Source organism: Pleurodeles waltl, chromosome 12 (assembly GCF_031143425.1).
Source record: "Pleurodeles waltl isolate 20211129_DDA chromosome 12, aPleWal1.hap1.20221129, whole genome shotgun sequence".
NCBI classification, from domain to species: Eukaryota; Metazoa; Chordata; class Amphibia; order Caudata; family Salamandridae; genus Pleurodeles; species Pleurodeles waltl.
Window position 1 is genome coordinate 69,339,054 of NC_090451.1, and position 18,770 is coordinate 69,357,823.

The window sequence follows — 18,770 nt, forward strand, 5'->3', positions numbered from 1 at the left end:
AGGAGGACGCCCAAGGATGGAGGGACCCATCCCAGGGAACCTACGGTAAGTTCAGGTAAGTATTTTTTTGTTTTTTTGTTTTTGTGGCATAGGGGGGCCTGATTTGTGCCCCCCTACATGACACTATGCCCAATGACCATGCCCAGGGGACAGAAGTCCCCTGGGCATGGCCATTGGGCAAGGGGGCATGACTCCTGTCTTTGCTAAGACAGGAGTCATTTAAATGGGGGTTGGGAGTAAAAAAAAATGGTGCAAATCGGGTTGAGGCGAAAATTTTGCCTCAGCCTGACTTGCCCCATTTTTTGACGCCCAAGCTCCATTTTCCCCTACGCTGGCGCTGCCTGGTGTAAGTCATTTTTTTTGACGCACACCAGGCAGCTCCGCCGGCTAACGTAATTCCATAAATAAGGCGCCCGCATGGCGCTTTGGAATGGCGTTAGCCGGCGTTAGATTTTTTGACGCACAACTGCGTTGGCGCAGTTGTGCGCCAAAAAGTATAAATACGGCCCTAAGTTGGGGCCCCTACTGGGCCTTGCAGTAGCTAATGTGCGCACACTGTAAGACTATGAATGACACGACAGGCAAGGCCAAGTAGGCAGATACCTGATGCAGATTTATTTCTGTTAATAGGAAACATTTAAGTAACTATTAAATCCATGTCCAAACACAGTCAGCAAGATCTACCCAGGGAAATGGTTGGTGTTTGTGCTATAGGTGTTATCTACCCTTAATAGTTGGCATAACACGCCTAAATCTTAAAATTTAAATTAAGAGAGGGAGCTATTAAAATACGAAAAGGGGGCCTAAGTTTAAAAAGAGCAGAGTGTTTGATTGTGGGATGGGGTCAAATGGCCACCATCAAACAAAAGCAACACGCTGAAGTGCTGGATTCTTCTGTGTAACCAATTGGGCATGACCAGCACCACAAACACCTGCAGAATTCTGTTTACTCTGTGATGTCTGAATCTCTTTACCAACTTCTGCATCATCAACGAACAACAGGAATTCTAGATTATCCCTTTATCTCAGGGCGTGTAAAACTCGCACCCGCAGCATTACATTGGATTTCAGACTGTACCCTCGTTTTATAATACCAGTTACTCTTTAAATCACCATCACCAACAATCTTCAAGAACAAGGATTCTGGGGTGTGGGTTCGTGTGGTTCTGTCCAGTTTTCCTTCCCCTGTTCTGCGCGCCCAACAGTTACAATCACAAATGCTTTGGATTTCATTCTGTTCATTTGATGAAGGAGCCTGATTCTCTTCACCCAAACTTCCTTCATCAACAATGCACAACAATCAAGATTCTTGAATGTCCCTTTCCTTGAGGACTTCTGATTGGGCAATGAGACCCACAGAGACATCATTCGGTTATGGCTCGGGGTCTTGGAGATAAGGCAGAGGTGGCTAGAGGGCGGGACGATGTTTAGGAGTGAGGGGGGTGGGTTCAATAGGATTTTGGGGACAGAACATGGTGGGGAACAGGATGGATGGTCGGCTCGACTATCTGAAAGTGGAAGCAGGAGGCCCCACTTCATCCATTTCTCATCGCCCGCTCTTTGCCTCACGAATCGCCCTCCAGACTTCAACCACAAACTCTTCAGGGAACGCAAACTCTCCAAAGATGGAGTCCAGACCTTGGACAAAGTCCTCGGGGCACTGCTTGTCCTTTGCTGTCTCCACCATAGTTGAGGCTGCAAGCAAATCAAAACAGTGGATAACATTAGATGACTGGGAAGACTTTTTGATTCCACAAATTCCTATTTGTACCTTGCTTCACATCTTCCAGGTCAATGTCTCTCTCTTTCTCTAGATCCAACTATCTTTTTTAATCTATCATCTCTGTATGTCCATTCCTCACTCTCCATGGCTGCCTGTCTCTATCAGTCTCTCTCTTATCCACCTCCTTCTCCCACACTCTCACAAGCTGACATTTGTATTTATCACATCATATTAATGATACACTTTACAGCTCACCAGATACACTCCACGCCTTCTATCCAATGTTTGCTTTCCATACAAGCTTTCCTTTCCATGCTTACAGCCCATCTAGCGCCTTCTTTGCAACCTATTGTATGCACGCCTACAGCCTGTCACATGCAACCTTACAGGCGACCTATCCTAGGCAAGTTTACAGCCGATCAAATGAAGCCTTAAAACCAATACACTGCCTATTTTACAACCTGTACTAGGCATGCTTGCAACCCATTATATGCAGCCTCACAATACATCCACTGCATACTCAACATCCTTACCTGTGCATGCTACAGCCCATCAGATGTTACAACTCACCCTGTGCATGTTTCCAGACTACCCAATGCATGAATCACAGCTGATGCCATATTTTTCACAACTCATCCAATACATGCTTTCTGGACCATCTATTACACAGGTTAATCTGGGCTTCACAGCTAAACAAATTCATGCTATCCATTCCATGTATTTATTAAAGCCCATCAAACACGTGCTTAGCAGCTCATTCAGTGTGTGCATCAGGTCCATTCAAGAGCTATACATGCTTCAGATCCCAGAACCTAGAGGACCTGTGCTTCACAGCCTGTGCAATGTTTGCTTCCCAGCTCAGGCTATACAAGGCCTTTGCTTGTCTCATGTTGTACCGCGGATGATGCTAGATCCCTGCCCACGCCCTCCATAGGCCTCACCCAGCTCCACGTCCCGAATGCCCATATAACTCTCCAGCAGATCATCCACCTTCTTCGAGGCTTCCTCCTCAAAGTCGCTGGGCTGCAAGGGAAAGTCATTGGGTTATGAATGAAATGAAATGGAAATGGAAGAAGCACTCCTTGCAATTAAATGACGGCTTTCGCTCTCCAGTCGGCCATTTTGGAACGGCAAAGTAAGAAGTATTTTCACAGAGGGAGTAATGAACTAATAAGTTTAACCAGAAAAAAATAAAAACACCCATAAGGATGGGAGGGCTGTGAGCCCCCACTGCCCACATCACCATCAGGGACCAGCTGCACTGTCTTGAATTATACAAGAACGATTATCTCTGATGTCCTTACAGCCTCCTTTACTTTCAGTCAGCAGAACAGTGCTTAGTTTGTGCTGGTGGGTTTAGGTGATGGACACAGAAGCTTATTTTTATGGACCGGGAATTATTGTTAATCATCAGACTTTGACAATGAGTAAGAGAGAGGGAAAGAAAAAAGGGAGATATAATGAGGAAGGAACGGAGACTTAAAGAGTGATAAAGCTTAAAAGCAGGAATGAAAAAAAACCAACAAGAGATAAAGAGATGGGAAGTGTAAGGGGTGGAAGAATGAGGCATGAGGTGGAATCAATAACAGGCAGCCTCGGTATTCATGAGATAAAGAGACAGGAAGTGTGAGGGGTGGAAAAAAGGCATGAGATGGAATCAAGACCAGGCAGCCTCGGTATTCATGAGATAAAGAGACAGGAAGTGTGGGGGGTGGAAAAAAGGCATGAGATGGAATCAAGACCAGGCAGCCTCAGTATTCATGAGATAAAGAGACAGGAAGTGTGGGGGGTGGAAGACAGAGGCATGAGATGGAATCAAGACCAGGCAGCCTCGGTATTCATGAGATAAAGAGACAGGAAGTGTGGGGGGTGGAAGAAATGTATGAGATGGAATCAAGACAAGGAAGCCTCAGTATTCATGAGATAAAGAGACAGGAAGTGCATGGGGTGGAAGAAAGGCATAAGATGGAATCAAGGCCAGGCAGCCTTGGTATACAACACCCCAAGCATTTGGTAAACCTGACTGCAGGATTCCAAGTAAAACTTTGTGATATTACACTTGTTTGTTTTTTACATTGTGCTGTAGATTTGTCTGAATATTAATAACAACGATTTAACTTGCTACTGCTGTGGCCAGAAAGGGAAATAAACGAAGACCCAGGTTGTGAAAAGAGAATAAAATTGATTCTGAGTCTTAAGAGGGAGGTTTTCAAACACAGCTGGTACAATCAGAATGGAAAACATCCTGAACCACGACACCGGAAGAACGTAGTCGTGAACAATGAAAGCAGAACAGCGCTTTCGTTAACCATGACTTAGTTCTTCTGTGCCTTAACCACGCATGTGCTGAACAACGCACATGCGTGGTTAAGGCATAGAAGAAGGGAGTCGGCTTCTGAGGAGGACGCAGTCAGGTAAATGGGTCTGGGGCTGTTTTAGGGGCAGGGGTGGGATTATTTTTAGTTTTTAGGGGCGGGGATCAGGGTAGTTTAGGCTTTAGGGGGTGGCAGTAGTTTTAGGGGCAGGGGTGGGGGGTTGGGGTATTTTTAGTTTTTAGGGGCTGGGTGTCAGGGTATTTTTAATTTTTAGGGGCAGGGTGGGAGGTCGGGCTATTTAAGTTTTAGAGGGGGGTTCGCGGTAGTCAAGTAAGTGGGGCTGGGGCCGTTTTGGGGCGGGGTGGGAGGGTTGGGATATTTTTTGTTTTTAGAGGCGGGTCGGACTAGTTTTAGGGGTGGGGGTCGGGGTAGTTTAGGTTTTAGGGGGGTGGGGGTCGCTGTAGTTTTAGGGGCGAGGTAGTTGACGTTTTAGGGGTTGTGGGGTATGGGCAGAATTGTTTTTAGGGGCAGGGAGGGGGTTTGGGGTGTGATTGTTTTAGGGGTGGGGGGGTCACATGCTAGACCACACATGCCATTCCACGCATGCCTTTACAACAAAAAATCATTGTTAAGGCATTTGTGGTAAAGGCACTCGTGGTAACAACGCCGTTGTTGTTCCGCCCGCGTTGTTTAGGCATGCATGATTCCAGCATTTGTTGTTCCGACTTATATTCAATCAGAATAAAAGAGGTGCAGTTTTTATTGCTCAGTTGGTCTAGATGTAGGTGAGTGTTCTGTTGAGCGCAATTCTATGTACATTTCAATAACATCTTGTTCTACACCCTGATAAGTCAAAATAATTATTTTTAAAATATCTGATGAATATGTGGAGCGGTCTTTCTTAAGAAACTGTGGCCCTCATTACAACCCTGGCGGTCAAAGACCGCCAGGGCTGTTCTGGAGTTTGTACCGCCAGCATGCTGGCGGTACAAACTCGGGCATTACGACCGTGGCGGAAGCGCTGCGGTCGCACCGCCGGGACCGGCGGTTTCCCACCACTTTTGTTCGCCCGATTTAATCCAGGGGATTACGAGTCCCCATCCCGCCAGCCTTTTCATGGCGGTATGAACTGCCATAAAAAAGGCTGGCGGAAAGGGGAGTCGCGGGGCCCCTGGGGGCCCACACCACTGGCATAGGCAGTGCAGGGGCCCCCTGCCACGGCCCCATGGAGCTTTTCACTGTCTGCATAGCAGACAGTGAAAAGCCCGATGGGTGCAACTGAACCCGCCGCACCGCCGCCGGCTCCATTTGGTGCCGGCTCCTGTGTTGCGTCCGAGATCCCCGCTGGGCCGGCGGGCGGAAACCATGTTTCCGCCCGCCGGCCCAGCGGGGATCTCCAAATAGACACTGTGATTGTGCGGCCGCATTGGCGGCTGCGCAGCGGTTTCAACTTGGCGGGCGGCGCTTGCCGCCCGCCATAGTTGAAATGAGGGGCTCTATTTCCTGGATCATTATAAACTATTTTGCTTCCAGGCCTCAGTGTATTAAAATGGCACGCTTACCAGAGAAAAGGCCACTGAATATGCTGCATAATTCATCATGTAATATGTAGCATAACTTGCCATTTCTCCCAGACAATTTGGTCTTTCATTGCTAAATAATTCCAGTATTGCTACCTGAAAATAAGTTATCTTCAAGCTGACATCTCTCTTTATCAATCAATCAACCAATAAGTATTTGTACAGTGCTACTATTCACCCGTGAGAGTATCCAGGCGCGAGGTCTAAAACATAACTTACCGCCTCCTCCACGGTGGCCGTGCCCTTCGTCCGCAGGCGCAGTGTTTCTCGGCCACTCACTACCTTCCCTTCACTTGGGCTCTTATTGGCTTTGCTCCTCTGACCAATCATGTCTACAACACAGACAGAGGAGGGGTTAGTAGTTGTGGTGGCGGTAAGCAGTACAAGAAAGTAGCCTTCCAGAATGTATCCTTTTAGCCCAACTTTCCTCAGAGTGATTAACGGGCATCTCCTTCCAAAAAAATATATATATAAACTGAGGCTAAATGGTGCATTTTACAGTATGTGTTTTTTTACAAATAAGTTCTGTAAAACAGACACTATTGAAAATTCGAGACAAGTCTGACTGTTCTCAGGGTTGTTGAGATTTGCTTACCAAAAAAGAAAAATGCAAAAAACGGTGTGCATTTTGCGGGACAGTTTCCCTGCAAGTTAGTAAAAAGGTCAAAGTTTTACAGGCAGGCCCAATAATCTCTGTGTGCAATCTGAAATTACCTCCCATCATTTTTCAAGGTGAAATGAGCATCTTCCTTCATTTCTATCTTCCACTTCTTTTCATCTGTACACCCTGCAACTTCTTGTGGATTCTAAGTTTCTTATTATGGCTGAAAAGCTATTTTTAGGATGTTGTAGATTTGTTAAAAGACAAGCTATATATATATATATATATATATATATATATATATATATATATATATATATATATTCTTGTTCGCTGTGATACAAGTGCATTGTATACGTCGTGACAGGAAACCACTTTTGATAAACTCCAAATCAGGCCCTCAGATCTTAGAGCCACCCCTGAGGTTACAGAGACTTTAGAAGTTCAGAGAGCAATCATCTCTCTCATTACACTATTGTTAAAGGCTCAGGCCTCAGACATCAGTAGTAATTGCAAAACCATAAAGAGATGTATCAATATGGATGATGAAATGAAACACCATGGCAGCAGGTATGCTCTAGCATCAAGGAAACAGTATCAGCAGTGAAGGCCTCCCACTCAGCAACACCAGACACATATCAATGCTTCTTATATGACTTAAAACCAGTTTACAGAGTTTGGCCCTTGCAGCTTTTCATTCTGGCTATTACTCCTTTTCTTCACACACCAACATGCCATTTTTTTAAAATACACATGTTTTGCTCTCAAATACCAGTTTTTCATTTGGCGTAAATAAGCTCAATTCTTCAACTCAAAAGATTGTCATTGTTTGTAAATAACTCTTTATCAACAAACATAATCTTACAGTTGTAGGTACATGACGGAGTTTGATCCTCTCATACATCAGTTTACCAGGTTGATCGCTCCCAGGAACCAATGATTCACATGAAGAGTCCACTACATGTGTGCAGTAATCCCGATCATACGCCGGGCATCGATACCATGCACCAGGGATATCCACCACAAGTTAGGACTGCTGCCTTTATGGTAAGCATGCTCATGTCTAGTCCAGGATTGCAACCACATGCCAAAGGTGGCCACATTGTGTCAGAGCGATCAGTTTGCCTGGGAAAGCCACTATTATGCCTGGTAAGGCTTCCATTATGATAAGAATACCCTTGACATGCCAAGGTCACCATTATAGCCATGAATGCAATTATTATGCAAAGGATAACCACCACTATGCCTCAGATGACCCCCATTTTGTCAAGGATAAGCACAATATGACGTGCAGGTCCAAAGGATGCCAGTGTGCAGCGACAGACACAGCTATGTCTGGGATAATCAAGCCTGTTCCTGTGATGGCTTCCATTACTGCAGCTTAACTCCGTGCAAGGAATCATGCCAAGTACAACCACCTTAGGCCATTACCAGACACGGCTACTACGGCCCAAGGATCACAATATGCCACAAATGTCCACCTTGTTCTAGGACTATCATTATTCCAGAGATGAGCATTATTCTAGCTGCGAGAAGCACCATGCAGATTTACAACAGTAAGACCATCAGGTTCCAGGAAAGCATCCTCAACAGACGAAGAGACACTCAGACGCTTACTTATGAATTCACACAAACGTGTTCAGATTCAACCAGGACACCCGGAGTCATGGAAACAATGCTAGGCAGAGGGTCAGTGCTATCCACCCTTCTCCACTCTCTCGCTCTCAAACACACACATCTGGGTGGAAATGAGGATGCCCCACTCTCACACATGCATGTGCACATGTGGAGCAGGAAGCAGGGACCTTGAGGGCTGGACTTTCCATGCCTCTCCTCTGGATTATTTGATAGCCTCCTTTAGACTAAAGTTTTTCGCCTCAGCGGACTGTACGCTGCATTCATTTCAGGTGCAATATACTGCCAGCATAGGGCAAGTTCCACCCTGGATGAGTCAAATGCTTGATTCTGCATGCTGAAAAGAAAAAGGTCTTCAATTTTGGCAGCCCTGCATGATGGACTGCTGACCGGTGGCCTGATATTTTAGGCCGTCTTCCTGCACCAGCTCAATGGGCATAAAAATTAAGGTGGACATTTTTGACACTTGGCTATTTTTTGGGATTCACGCAAACACCTTGAACTCTATTTGAGCATCATCAGAAGAGTCTTGCCATATCTGCCCTCTTCCTCCAGGACATCTTGTTTGCAGGTTCTGATAAACTCTAGACGACATTCCTGCAACTCTCTGGGTACCGGCTCCCTCGCTATCTGAATCAAAGACTTCAGCTGGTTCAAAATACGACTGCGGTTTGGTTTTGGGCTTGATTAGGTGGTCTTCCATTACTTCCAACAGCTTAAAACCTGGCTTTTTCATGTTAACTTTCTTATTAGGCCTTCTGGGATGTTTTTTTATGTCAGACGCTAGCGCCAAGACACCTTTGGGCATAAACGTGCTTTACAAGTTTTTTACTTACTTACTTTACTTATGACTCAGCTTCACTGGCTAATGTTCTCTAAGCACAACCTTTTATGGCTTTGTGTCTTTGTCACAAAGCTATTTTTGTCCCCATTCTAGCAATTACAATTCTGCATTTTTCTATCTATACAAACCAACGCGTGCTCTTGATTCTGGCTCTCTTTATTTCGTGTCTCCACCTTGATACAGAAAGGTCAGTCGTTCTTTTGCCGTGGAGGCAGCTAAAGCTTGGAGTGCTCTGGCACTTAAGGTTCATGCAGAAAATAACTTAATCAATTTCACGAGCAGTTGAAAACATATCTTGTTTAAATCTCTGTATAGGACCGTCCTTCCGCTTTCTGCTCCAGTCAGCACCAGGACACCCCTTTTTGGGGTCCGCGTGAGCACCACAAATCTCAAATGAATCAATCACTGGATGAGTTCCTCGGAAGATGGGTCATTTGATAGGTCGCATAGAGCAACGGCACTGGCTACTTTGTAAGAATAATTAAGACCATGGAAAAGCTGTTGGAAAGGTACCACTTGGGCTGAGTTGTAAGTGAGCCATGTATAGGGGAGGAGTTTATATGGACATGAGGATTGCATGAGTTGAGCTCTACACAAGCTCCACACAGGATGAGTTGATGCAGAAGCACAGTGGCCAAATATCTTACTTGAAAGCTCCCTTTCGTGCCTGGGCCTCACCATCACCATTTTAAATTAGTTCACCTCCAACCTCTCTGGCTGAAAAATCAGTGTCTATAGATGAAAACCTCCAGATCTCTACCGCTTCCTGTCTCTTTGGAGTGTCACATAGCTCTGTTCTCACTCCTTTGATACTGAGTCACTGGGATCCGTAGTCAATCAAAAAGACATTGCTATCCAGTAATACGCTGGCGACATCCAACTTGCCTGCTAACAACAATCTTAGGGCCTGATTTGGAGTTCCGCGGACGGGTTACTCTATCACAAACGTGAAGGATATCCCATCTGTCGTAATACGAGCTCCATAGGCTATAATGGGATGCTAATATGGCGGACGGGACACCCATCACATTTGTGATGCAGTAACCCCCTCTGCCAAACGCTAAATCAGGCCCTTATTGTTTGATAACATTCAGATCTGGATGTCTGCATTTTATTTGAAACCTAACCCAACAAAGGCTATGTTCATCCTCGTAAACGGAGGAACCTTCAAGTCCTTCAGCCAGAAAGGGCTCAGCAAGATCTAGTTAGATGGCTTTTCCCCACAACCTTCATACTCTGCTGAATCTTTAGGTTTTAATATTGACCCTTCTAGGCACTACATGGACCATGTTAAGAAAAAGCACGAACTGTATGGTTCATCTTACATTGTAAAACAGAATTAACTTCAGTCCACTGTCAGGGCGTTAAACTTATCAGAGGTTGACAACCCCAATGCACTGCTAACCGGTCTCCTGTCCGTCAGTGACACCAGTCAAAGCTGTCCTTTCACCAAGCATCTCTACTAATCACCAATCACAAAAGGTCAAATGCATTTACCCTACATTGTAAGGACTGTTTTAGATGCCTCTCCTCATCAGAATCTTCTTCCAAGTCTGTGACGTGATCACGGAGGGCATCAACCACAGTAACATAAATTACCACCTACAGAATCGCAAAACGTCAGGACGTAGCTTTCCCATTAGCATCATTTCCCTGAGCAGACCAGATATAACAACATACTCACAAAGAATATGCATGTGAACAGGCTTTCTCTGCATGTGGGGCGAGACCTTGGAACAATCCCCCTTCCAGCTTTGGCCTGTTCTGTCACGGGTGGTCTACAAGCCCACTTCTTCACAGTCTTAATCCCAACCTTGACGGTGTCCCACATCAGGCCACTCAGATACAGTGTTTGTGAACTCACCCTGGGGTGTAGCTGCCATTGGTGCAGCAGGTGCAGTGGCGCCTGGGCCCAGAGGGACCCATTAAACCCTGATATTTGCTGTATGTTACTACTACAACAGCAGTCAAAGGGGCTCTTGTGCTTGCTTGAACCAGGACCCATGGCATCCTTGCTACACCACTGAACCTGCCGTATTCGTGCTCACTTATGGTTCCCAATTCTCTTTGTAAACAAACTCACAGGTGTCTGTAGCCCTCACAAGTTCACAGTGTCGCACATCACCATGCTGACATTTGCAATAATGTTTCGCTTTATAAAAACCAAATGAAATAAAAGGAAAAGAAATATAAAAAGTATGATAATGTATGAGTTAAAAAAATGAGCATGCTGTTCGAAGGCTTCTCCAAGAAGCACGTCATGGGCCGTGGCATAATACAGCATTGTATTCATTCTCTGTTTATGGTGAAATGCAATGATACAGACGGTAGGGGTTAGAGCAAACTTTATGGTAGAAACGTGATCTAAAAATCTATGCTGTGCATATAAACCACGAAATTGCACTCCGACTTGTAGTCCTAATTTAACTGCAAAAATAACTGGACCAGAAAACCCAGAATGCAAAGGGAAAAAACAGAACTGATGAGCTACTCAAGAGTTGTCCCTCAAAACATTGGAGTTTTGCTAAACTCACCGTCACAGTATTTTAGTTTAGCATTCAGTATTTTCCATAGAACAATGCATGACGTGTTCCATACTGTGTTGCATTGTACGCTGTGGTTCTGGTACTCCATTTGGGAGGGTCCCCCCTCCTTCCTGGCTCTGCCCGTGCCAACAGCTGTGCCCGGGCCTCTGGGAGCTAGACCGGGGCCCGGGGCGTTGACACGTCTGTTTACCTGACGTCCCGAGCTCTGCCCATGTTTCCGAGAGAGTTACAGTGTTCCCCCGGGGGGCAGCGCAGTCACGTCAGGCTCGGAAGTGGAGTGCAAAGCAGAAATGCACAGTGCACGAGGCGTCATCAGCCCACGTGCGAAGAGAGGAAGGATGGAGGGGTCGAAGGGCATCGCTGACGATTGGAATGGCGTCCTATCCGAACTGTCCACACCATATCCAAGGACACCTAGGCATGTGATGCTTTATGGCACATTTATATAGGGTTACCAGATGACGCCATGCCACAGGGACACCAGTTATTAGGCCCTGAGCTTTCTTTTTCCACACTACTAAATATTACTTTCAGATGTGTTTATGTAATATGGGGTGAATAATGGTCTCAAACCAATTCTTTCCTACATAGAAAGCTGAGATATACATACAAACTCAGCTTTAAATATTTTAACATTGCTTTGCAGTGAAAGGTGCTTACACAAATCAATGTGTGTGTAGTAAGGTGCTTCTTTGTATCATCTCCTGGTACATGACGCCGCTGTGGTAGTGCAACACAAGGGGGTCCAGGATACATACAGCTAGTGCACAGGTCCCGCAGCCCCATATCCTGCAGCCCAGAGACGCGACTGGATAGAGAATAAAGATGTGTGGTGAGGGGACAAGGCCAAGCCTACAGCGGGAGAGGATGGAGCTCTGGAGATGGGGCATAGAGGTGTGTGGGGGGCTTTAATCCAGAATCCAGGGATCACGTACCGCTGGGAGGCGGGGCAGTGGTATTGAGGGGTGATGTGAGTGGTGGAAGCAGGAGCAGATCGCATGCCCATGTAGACTGGTGCTAGGAGGTCCTGCCCTCCAGGCCACCCCCGAAGTCAACCAAGGCCTATGAATATCTGTAAGATATGAAGGTCTATGGGGCTCCTCACCACATTCTGCAGGGGGCCTCATCAATTTATTATTACTTATACTCACTCTCTCATATTAGTAACCCTTTACCACCCACCCACTCTTCCACTCTGTCAATTACTCTCTACCTGATAGCCGACCACATTCTCCACCTTAGCCCCTCACAACTGCTCCAACCACGTCACATTCTCACCCATCCTACGTCTCCGGGACGTGAAAGACCCAAACTCAATACAACACATCATCACTTGTGCACACCCTCTAGGATTAATCAGCAAAGCCAGAGCTCACCTTCCCCACAATCCAGTTACAAAACCTACAGTCCATCTATCCCCAACACATGCAGCAGACACAAGAGGCCACTCCCTAAATTGTGCAAAATACCGAGGTGTCCTCCTTTCATTTCTGCATCCTCACGGCCCACATTCCAAGAATACAAACAGATGGAAGCCCCCGACATCCTGTAAGGACGGGGATGAACCCCCGGGAAACAAACTCTGTAATACAAACACCAAGTCTGCCAACTTCCTTCTCTACATAGGCAGGACCCAAGCCGTCTGTGACGCTCCACTGACACCAGTGCCAGCTGTCACCCCGACCTGGCATAGAAAATATAATGCACTACCACCAAAAAATCCCTCCTACTGATTGAATAGTGACAGCAGCAAGACAAGGGCCAGGCCTATGGCTCAAAAGCAAGTCGCCCGACACCTCATCCGCTCATCATGAAGCATTGAGACATCCAAAATAAATCAGTTTTCATCAAGCCACCCTCCCGCCCAGCATGACACTGAAGAAAATCAAAGGCCCTTATATTCTACCAACAACACAAGCTTGCCAATGGATGCACTTCTCAACCATCATTTCATGATATAATGGGATACAAGAATGGAATGTATCCAGAAATATTACAACGGTAAATGCAAAAACCACCCTTACTCACCGTACTCTATCAATCTCCCATTTAAAACCCAAGACCAAAAATGCATGTCCTTCAACGCAAGATCTAATTGCAAAATTAGACATTATGTTCCTGACCTCTTCGTGGACATGCAACTAGACTAGCTAATCATAATCAAAACCTGGCTACCTAATGATACAGCCCCATTGTGCACAAAGGAATACCACCCGGACGACCCCGATATTGCTCTGGACAGCTAGAGTATCACGATGTCACACTAGTGGCTGTTGTGACTTGTATGAATACTGATAACTTAACATACGTATTCCAGCAATATAGGGTTTACGCAGCTCTTCCAGTGGTCAATAATCTTCACATTCATTTTAAAAGCCAAGATTATCAACAAGAGAGGTAGATAGTCATCTTTTTCTCATTCATTTAGGTGAAATAATGCCCTAATAGCCAACCTTTTGGATTACAACTAGTGCATTGAGGTCATTGGATTTCACTACTACAGCTGGTGACAATATCAGCTTGCAGGTTACGCCCCAAATAAGATAGAGACTACTGAATGCTGTATTTTGCCAGAGACCCTGAATCACTAGGAACTCCATGGGCTGAAGGCTTGTAAGAACTTTGCACGTTGGCTCAGTGGAGCCTCCCAATTCCTGCTGTCCTCAGAGCCGAAGAATGAGGGTAAGTTCCTGTCCCTCCATACTCAACCTGTCCCCTTTTTTGTACAATATCATGTTTTGGTTTTACTTGTGTTTCGGATGACCATCACTTCAATGCTTCATGGGTTGGTTTGCCTGTATATAAGTTTCAAAGTATACATGCATCATTTATAACTCACCAAAGGCCCTCTTGGGTTGCACCAAGCGCAAGGTGAAGGTTTCAGACTTGGGCAGTTCTCTCAGCATCCTGGCCACCTCGTAGTGCCGGCAGCCCACGATGGTCTGGTCGTTTATGGCCTCAATGTTGTCTCCCACGCTCACGGTCGAGAGATGGTCAACGATGCTCCCCTCCTTGATTCTCTGGTGGGGGGGTGAAATAAGAGGCATCACTGACAGAGGGATACTCATAACCTTCAAAGCGCTAGCCGTAGCGCCGTAGCTGCAGAGCCAGGTGAATGATGGACAGCAAGGCATCAAGAACAGCAAGGAGTTAAACAGACAAGCGACACAAAATTCACCCAACACTACTATCTCAAAGCCCCAGCCTAAAATATAGCAATGGATAAGGAAACATGCTGAGGATCATCCCACGATGTCTGAGCTACAGATTGTAAGGATGGGAGTTTTTGTGACACAGAGGCACAACTCATTACGTTCTGTTTATCTAAAGTATCGTTATAACATTGGTCTATGATTTAAACTGTTTATGTAAATTGATACCGTTCCTCTGAAATCTAATGCTAACAATATTTGAAACTATCTTATTACATTCCTAAACTATACAACCACACTCCTAAACTCTACTACCACACTCCTAAACTATACAACCACACTCCTAAACTATACAACCACACTCCTAAACTATACTGCTGTACTCCAGAAGCACTCTGACAACCTTTTTAGACTGAGTTTGCACTACACGAGAATAACAAAATAATTCATTAAATACAAAATAAGGACCCCAAAGGATGGGTTACACAAAACCTCCTCCATTTCTAACTCTCATGCCATGGCCTCCAGAAAAAAGATAGAGCAAAAGACACTGAAACAAAGTTGGTAGGTGAAGAGAGTTACCTAGAAATTCCTTAGTTCTAATGTTAAATTCAGTATCCTTACCCAAGTAGCAAGAGAATGAGATGCTAAAAAAGGGAAGTCTTGTACATGGATGGGCCACAAAGGCCTCTACATGGCACCCATCATCGCAGTGTTCTGGACCAAGTGGAGGTAGATGAGGTGAAGACAAGGAGATGCACATACTGAGCTAAAACATCCAGAGGGCCACAGACTCTCAAGTAACTGCAGCCAAAGAAGAACAAGATGGGAGCAAGACTTGAAGCGCAGACATGAACATCCACCATGGCTACCAAACATAGGTGAAAACCTCAAGAGAAACTGCATGTCCCTTCATACTGTCCTGATCAAAGAGGGAGAGCAAGAGATAGAAAATATAGGGTGCTGGAAGAAAGAAGCATGAGCTGGAATCAAGATCATGCTGCCTCGGTATTCATGAGATAAAGAGACAGGAAGTGCAGGGCTGTGGAAGAAAGAGGCACGAGGTGGAGTCAAGACTAGACAGTGTCAGTGTTCATGAGATAAAAAGACATGAAGTGTAGTCTGGTGGAAGAAAGAGGCATGAGATGGAACCAGACCAGGCAGCCTTAGTATTCATGAGATAAAGTGACAGGAAGTGTATGGGGTGGAAGAAAGAGGCATGAGGTGGAGTCAAGACCAGGCACCCGTGGAATTCATGAGATAAAGAGACAGGAAGTGCAGGGTTGTGGACGAAAGAGGCATGAGGTGGAGTCAAGACCAGGCACCTGTGGAATTCATGAGATAAAGAGACAGGAAGTGCAGGGCTGTGGAAGAAAGAGGCATGAGATGGAACCAGACCAGGCAGCCTTAGTATTCATGAGCTAGTGAGGCAGAAAGTGTAGGGCAGTGGGAGAAAGCGGCATGAGGTGTAGTCAGGAGAAAGCAGCCTTGGTATTCATGAGATAAAGTGACAGGAAGTGTAGCGTGGTGAGAGAAAGGGGCATGAGTTGGGATTAAGAATAAGGTACCAACCTCAGCAAATTGCAGCAGTGGGCTACTGAGAAAAGCTTTCGCCACTTAATCACTACCCACCCTTAAAACCTAACCATCTTCCAAGAACCCCTAGCACAATTTGGGCAGACTTGATGGAAATACAAATGACAGCAAACAGTCTAAAAAGGACAACTAAAGCATGGCTCCACCAGTTCCAACACCCTCACCTCCTCATGTCCAGTGGCGCCATTTGTGAGGTGCTGGAGCCCCACTGTGAGTCTAGCTGTACAGGAAGGGAAGTTGGCACCAGCCCCATTGATATACCCATCTCTCCACCTACTTCGAAAGAGGCTTATCCTAGAGGGTCTCCTTCCCTCCCCAGCTTTACCATAACTTTCTCCAAAGTGCTTATCATTCAGCATCCCAGCCTTGTCTTTGTAGCCAAGTCCTCCATGATGCAGGAATGTAGGATGGCAGTGGCTGTCCACAGAACAGGGACGTAAGGGAGTGGATGTGGCCCTCCACACGACAGAACTGTAAGGAAATAGATGTGGCCCTTCCAGGACACAAATGTAAGGGAAGGGATAGAATCCTGCACAGGGCAGAAATGTAAGGGAATGGTTGTGTAACCATCGCAGCTTTAAAAATATATAGGAATGCATCAGAAGAGCAAGTAGCGGTTCACTGGACCATTGATTTTTCCTGCGAGGTCACTTGAACCGATTCCCAAAAAGAAAACTATCCAACATTTCCCCTTTCCAAATCGCTTACACCACCTTTGAGGAATCTGCAACTTTTCAATGGGTCATTGAAACATAGCATTCTGATCTGCAAATGAGTGAAGATACTCATTCCATCCCCTTCCTACTTGCAATTCGGAATGGGTTTAGTTCATAGCAAAGTAAGTAATTTAGCGGTTGCAAATCCCGTAATTTAAAGAACTGAAGAATTTGCAAACACAAGATAGCTTTGTACATCTGGCCCTAGGAGCTGGAAAGTAGGACTAGAGGGAAGGCAAATGTTCTGCTCCCAATGCTTAGAGCCACCCTGGACTTCCAGATCATGGGGATAGGCTGCAAATTTAGAAAAGGTGAGGAGATGGCTATGTTGCCCACAATAGAAGCACCGTAGGTAGGCACAAACCAGTGCTTAATTTGAGCCAGTGTTTTCAGGTGCTCGGCACCAGCAATTAGTTGTCAGCACCACCTCTAGTGACACTCCACCACATGGTGGCACTGTCGGTCTGATTTTGAGATAGGCACAACAACCATGTTCATTAAGTCAATACATAAAAATCAATAATATTTGAACTTAGGTAACCTGGAATTGTCTGAATTGTTATACTCGCAGAGTGCGATGGTTAGTAGTTGTGTTGGCACTGTCATTGGCAGCCCTGGCAGCGGCGATGGGTGGTACAGCCTGCAGTGGCCTTCCAAGAAGGGCCCTGATAAGCACTGTATAGCAGATAAAGGCACCCAGAATTAGGGAACCTAGCAGAGAGAAGCTAAAGAGAAAAGAGATGGGCCAGCCTTACTATACTTCCACAGCACCCGCTCGCAGGATGTGTCCTGCACTAGAGGTTGGTGCTCGTAGCCATGCGGGGGGGCCTGACGTTGGTGGCAGCGCTAGGGAGCAGGATAGGGGTCAGTAGCAAGAGCAGGATCAGCGCCCGAGAGGCCTCCACATGTCTCTACCTTGATGAAGGCGTACCCTGCCCCATTGTCTGTGATGGTCAACCCCAGCGCGTCCTCGGTCTTGGTAATTTCCACCTCCTTGGTCTCTCCTCGGACGTGGGCGAAGATGAAGTCCTCCAGCCCGATCTGGCCGCCCAGCAGCTTCTGCATGTCCACCTTGTGGGTATTCAGGGTGCAGAACAGGATCTGTGCAGAGGAGAGAGACAGGCTTGGTTCAGGTGGACACCTCGCTGGCACCAACCATCTACTAGTGTCTCAAGACAGAGCCCTGCACATCTCAGCACTGCCCTACAGCGCCTTCTGTGACCTCAGTACTGAAAGAATACAGCGCTTTACAAATATATGTTAACATAACACAACACAACATAACATGTCCACACGAAAATCAAACAGTGTGTCCCAACCAGTGGAGTAACACTAAGTATGGGGCCACATGCAGAAAGAGATAATGTACAGAAAGTTATAGGCCTTAGGCTGAAGGGGTGCCCCATGAAGAGTAAGGGAGCTGGTGGGACCAACGTTACGCCCCATAAAACAACGATCTGCAGCACTTTCTGCAATCCAAGTGCTGGAACATTGGGAAAGCAGACAATGCACCACAAGAGTTCTAGAAGCACCCCCTTCAGCCCAGTACTGGAACCCCAGTAGTATCCGAGATGCACTAAACACTTACCCATAGCATCCCCTGCAAACTCAATACAGGGACCACTGGTGTAGTGGGAAATGCACCCACGCCCACCAACAGCACTCATTGCAAAGGGGCACTGCATGGAAGTACCAGAGTATGTGACAGTGCATCAAGTCCTACCAACAGCACTCATTGCAAAGGGGTGCTGCATGAAAGTACCAGAGTATGTGACAGTGCATCAAGTCCTACCAACAGCACTCATTGCAAAGGGGTGCTGCATGAAGGTACCAGAGTATGTGACAGTGCACCAAATTCTACCAGCAGCACTCATTGCAAAGGGGCACTGCATGGAAGTACCAGAGTATGTGACAGTGCACCAAGCCCACCAACAGCACTCATTGCAAAGGGGCACTGCATGAAAGTACCAGAGTATGTGACAGTGCACCAAATTCTACCAGCAGCACTCATTGCAAAGGGGCACTGCATGGAAGTACCAGAGTATGTGACAGTGCACCAAGC

General features: G+C 46.2%; 1 protein-coding gene across 1 annotated transcript in view; it reads right to left on the bottom strand.

Annotated features, from left to right (window-relative positions):
* Nucleotides 1-592: 592 nt before the first annotated feature.
* The window catches only part of GIPC3 (GIPC PDZ domain containing family member 3), a 34,814-nt gene continuing 16,636 nt past the window's right edge, over nt 593-18,770 (bottom strand). The window contains exons 2-6 of the mRNA XM_069216901.1: nt 17,624-17,809; nt 14,084-14,264; nt 5,838-5,950; nt 2,665-2,746; nt 593-1,695 (exon numbers count right to left, since the gene is read on the bottom strand). Of these exons, the coding sequence (XP_069073002.1) occupies nt 1,547-1,695; nt 2,665-2,746; nt 5,838-5,950; nt 14,084-14,264; nt 17,624-17,809 (711 nt within the window). The 3' untranslated portion in view covers nt 593-1,546. The remainder of the gene's footprint in view (nt 1,696-2,664; nt 2,747-5,837; nt 5,951-14,083; nt 14,265-17,623; nt 17,810-18,770) is intronic.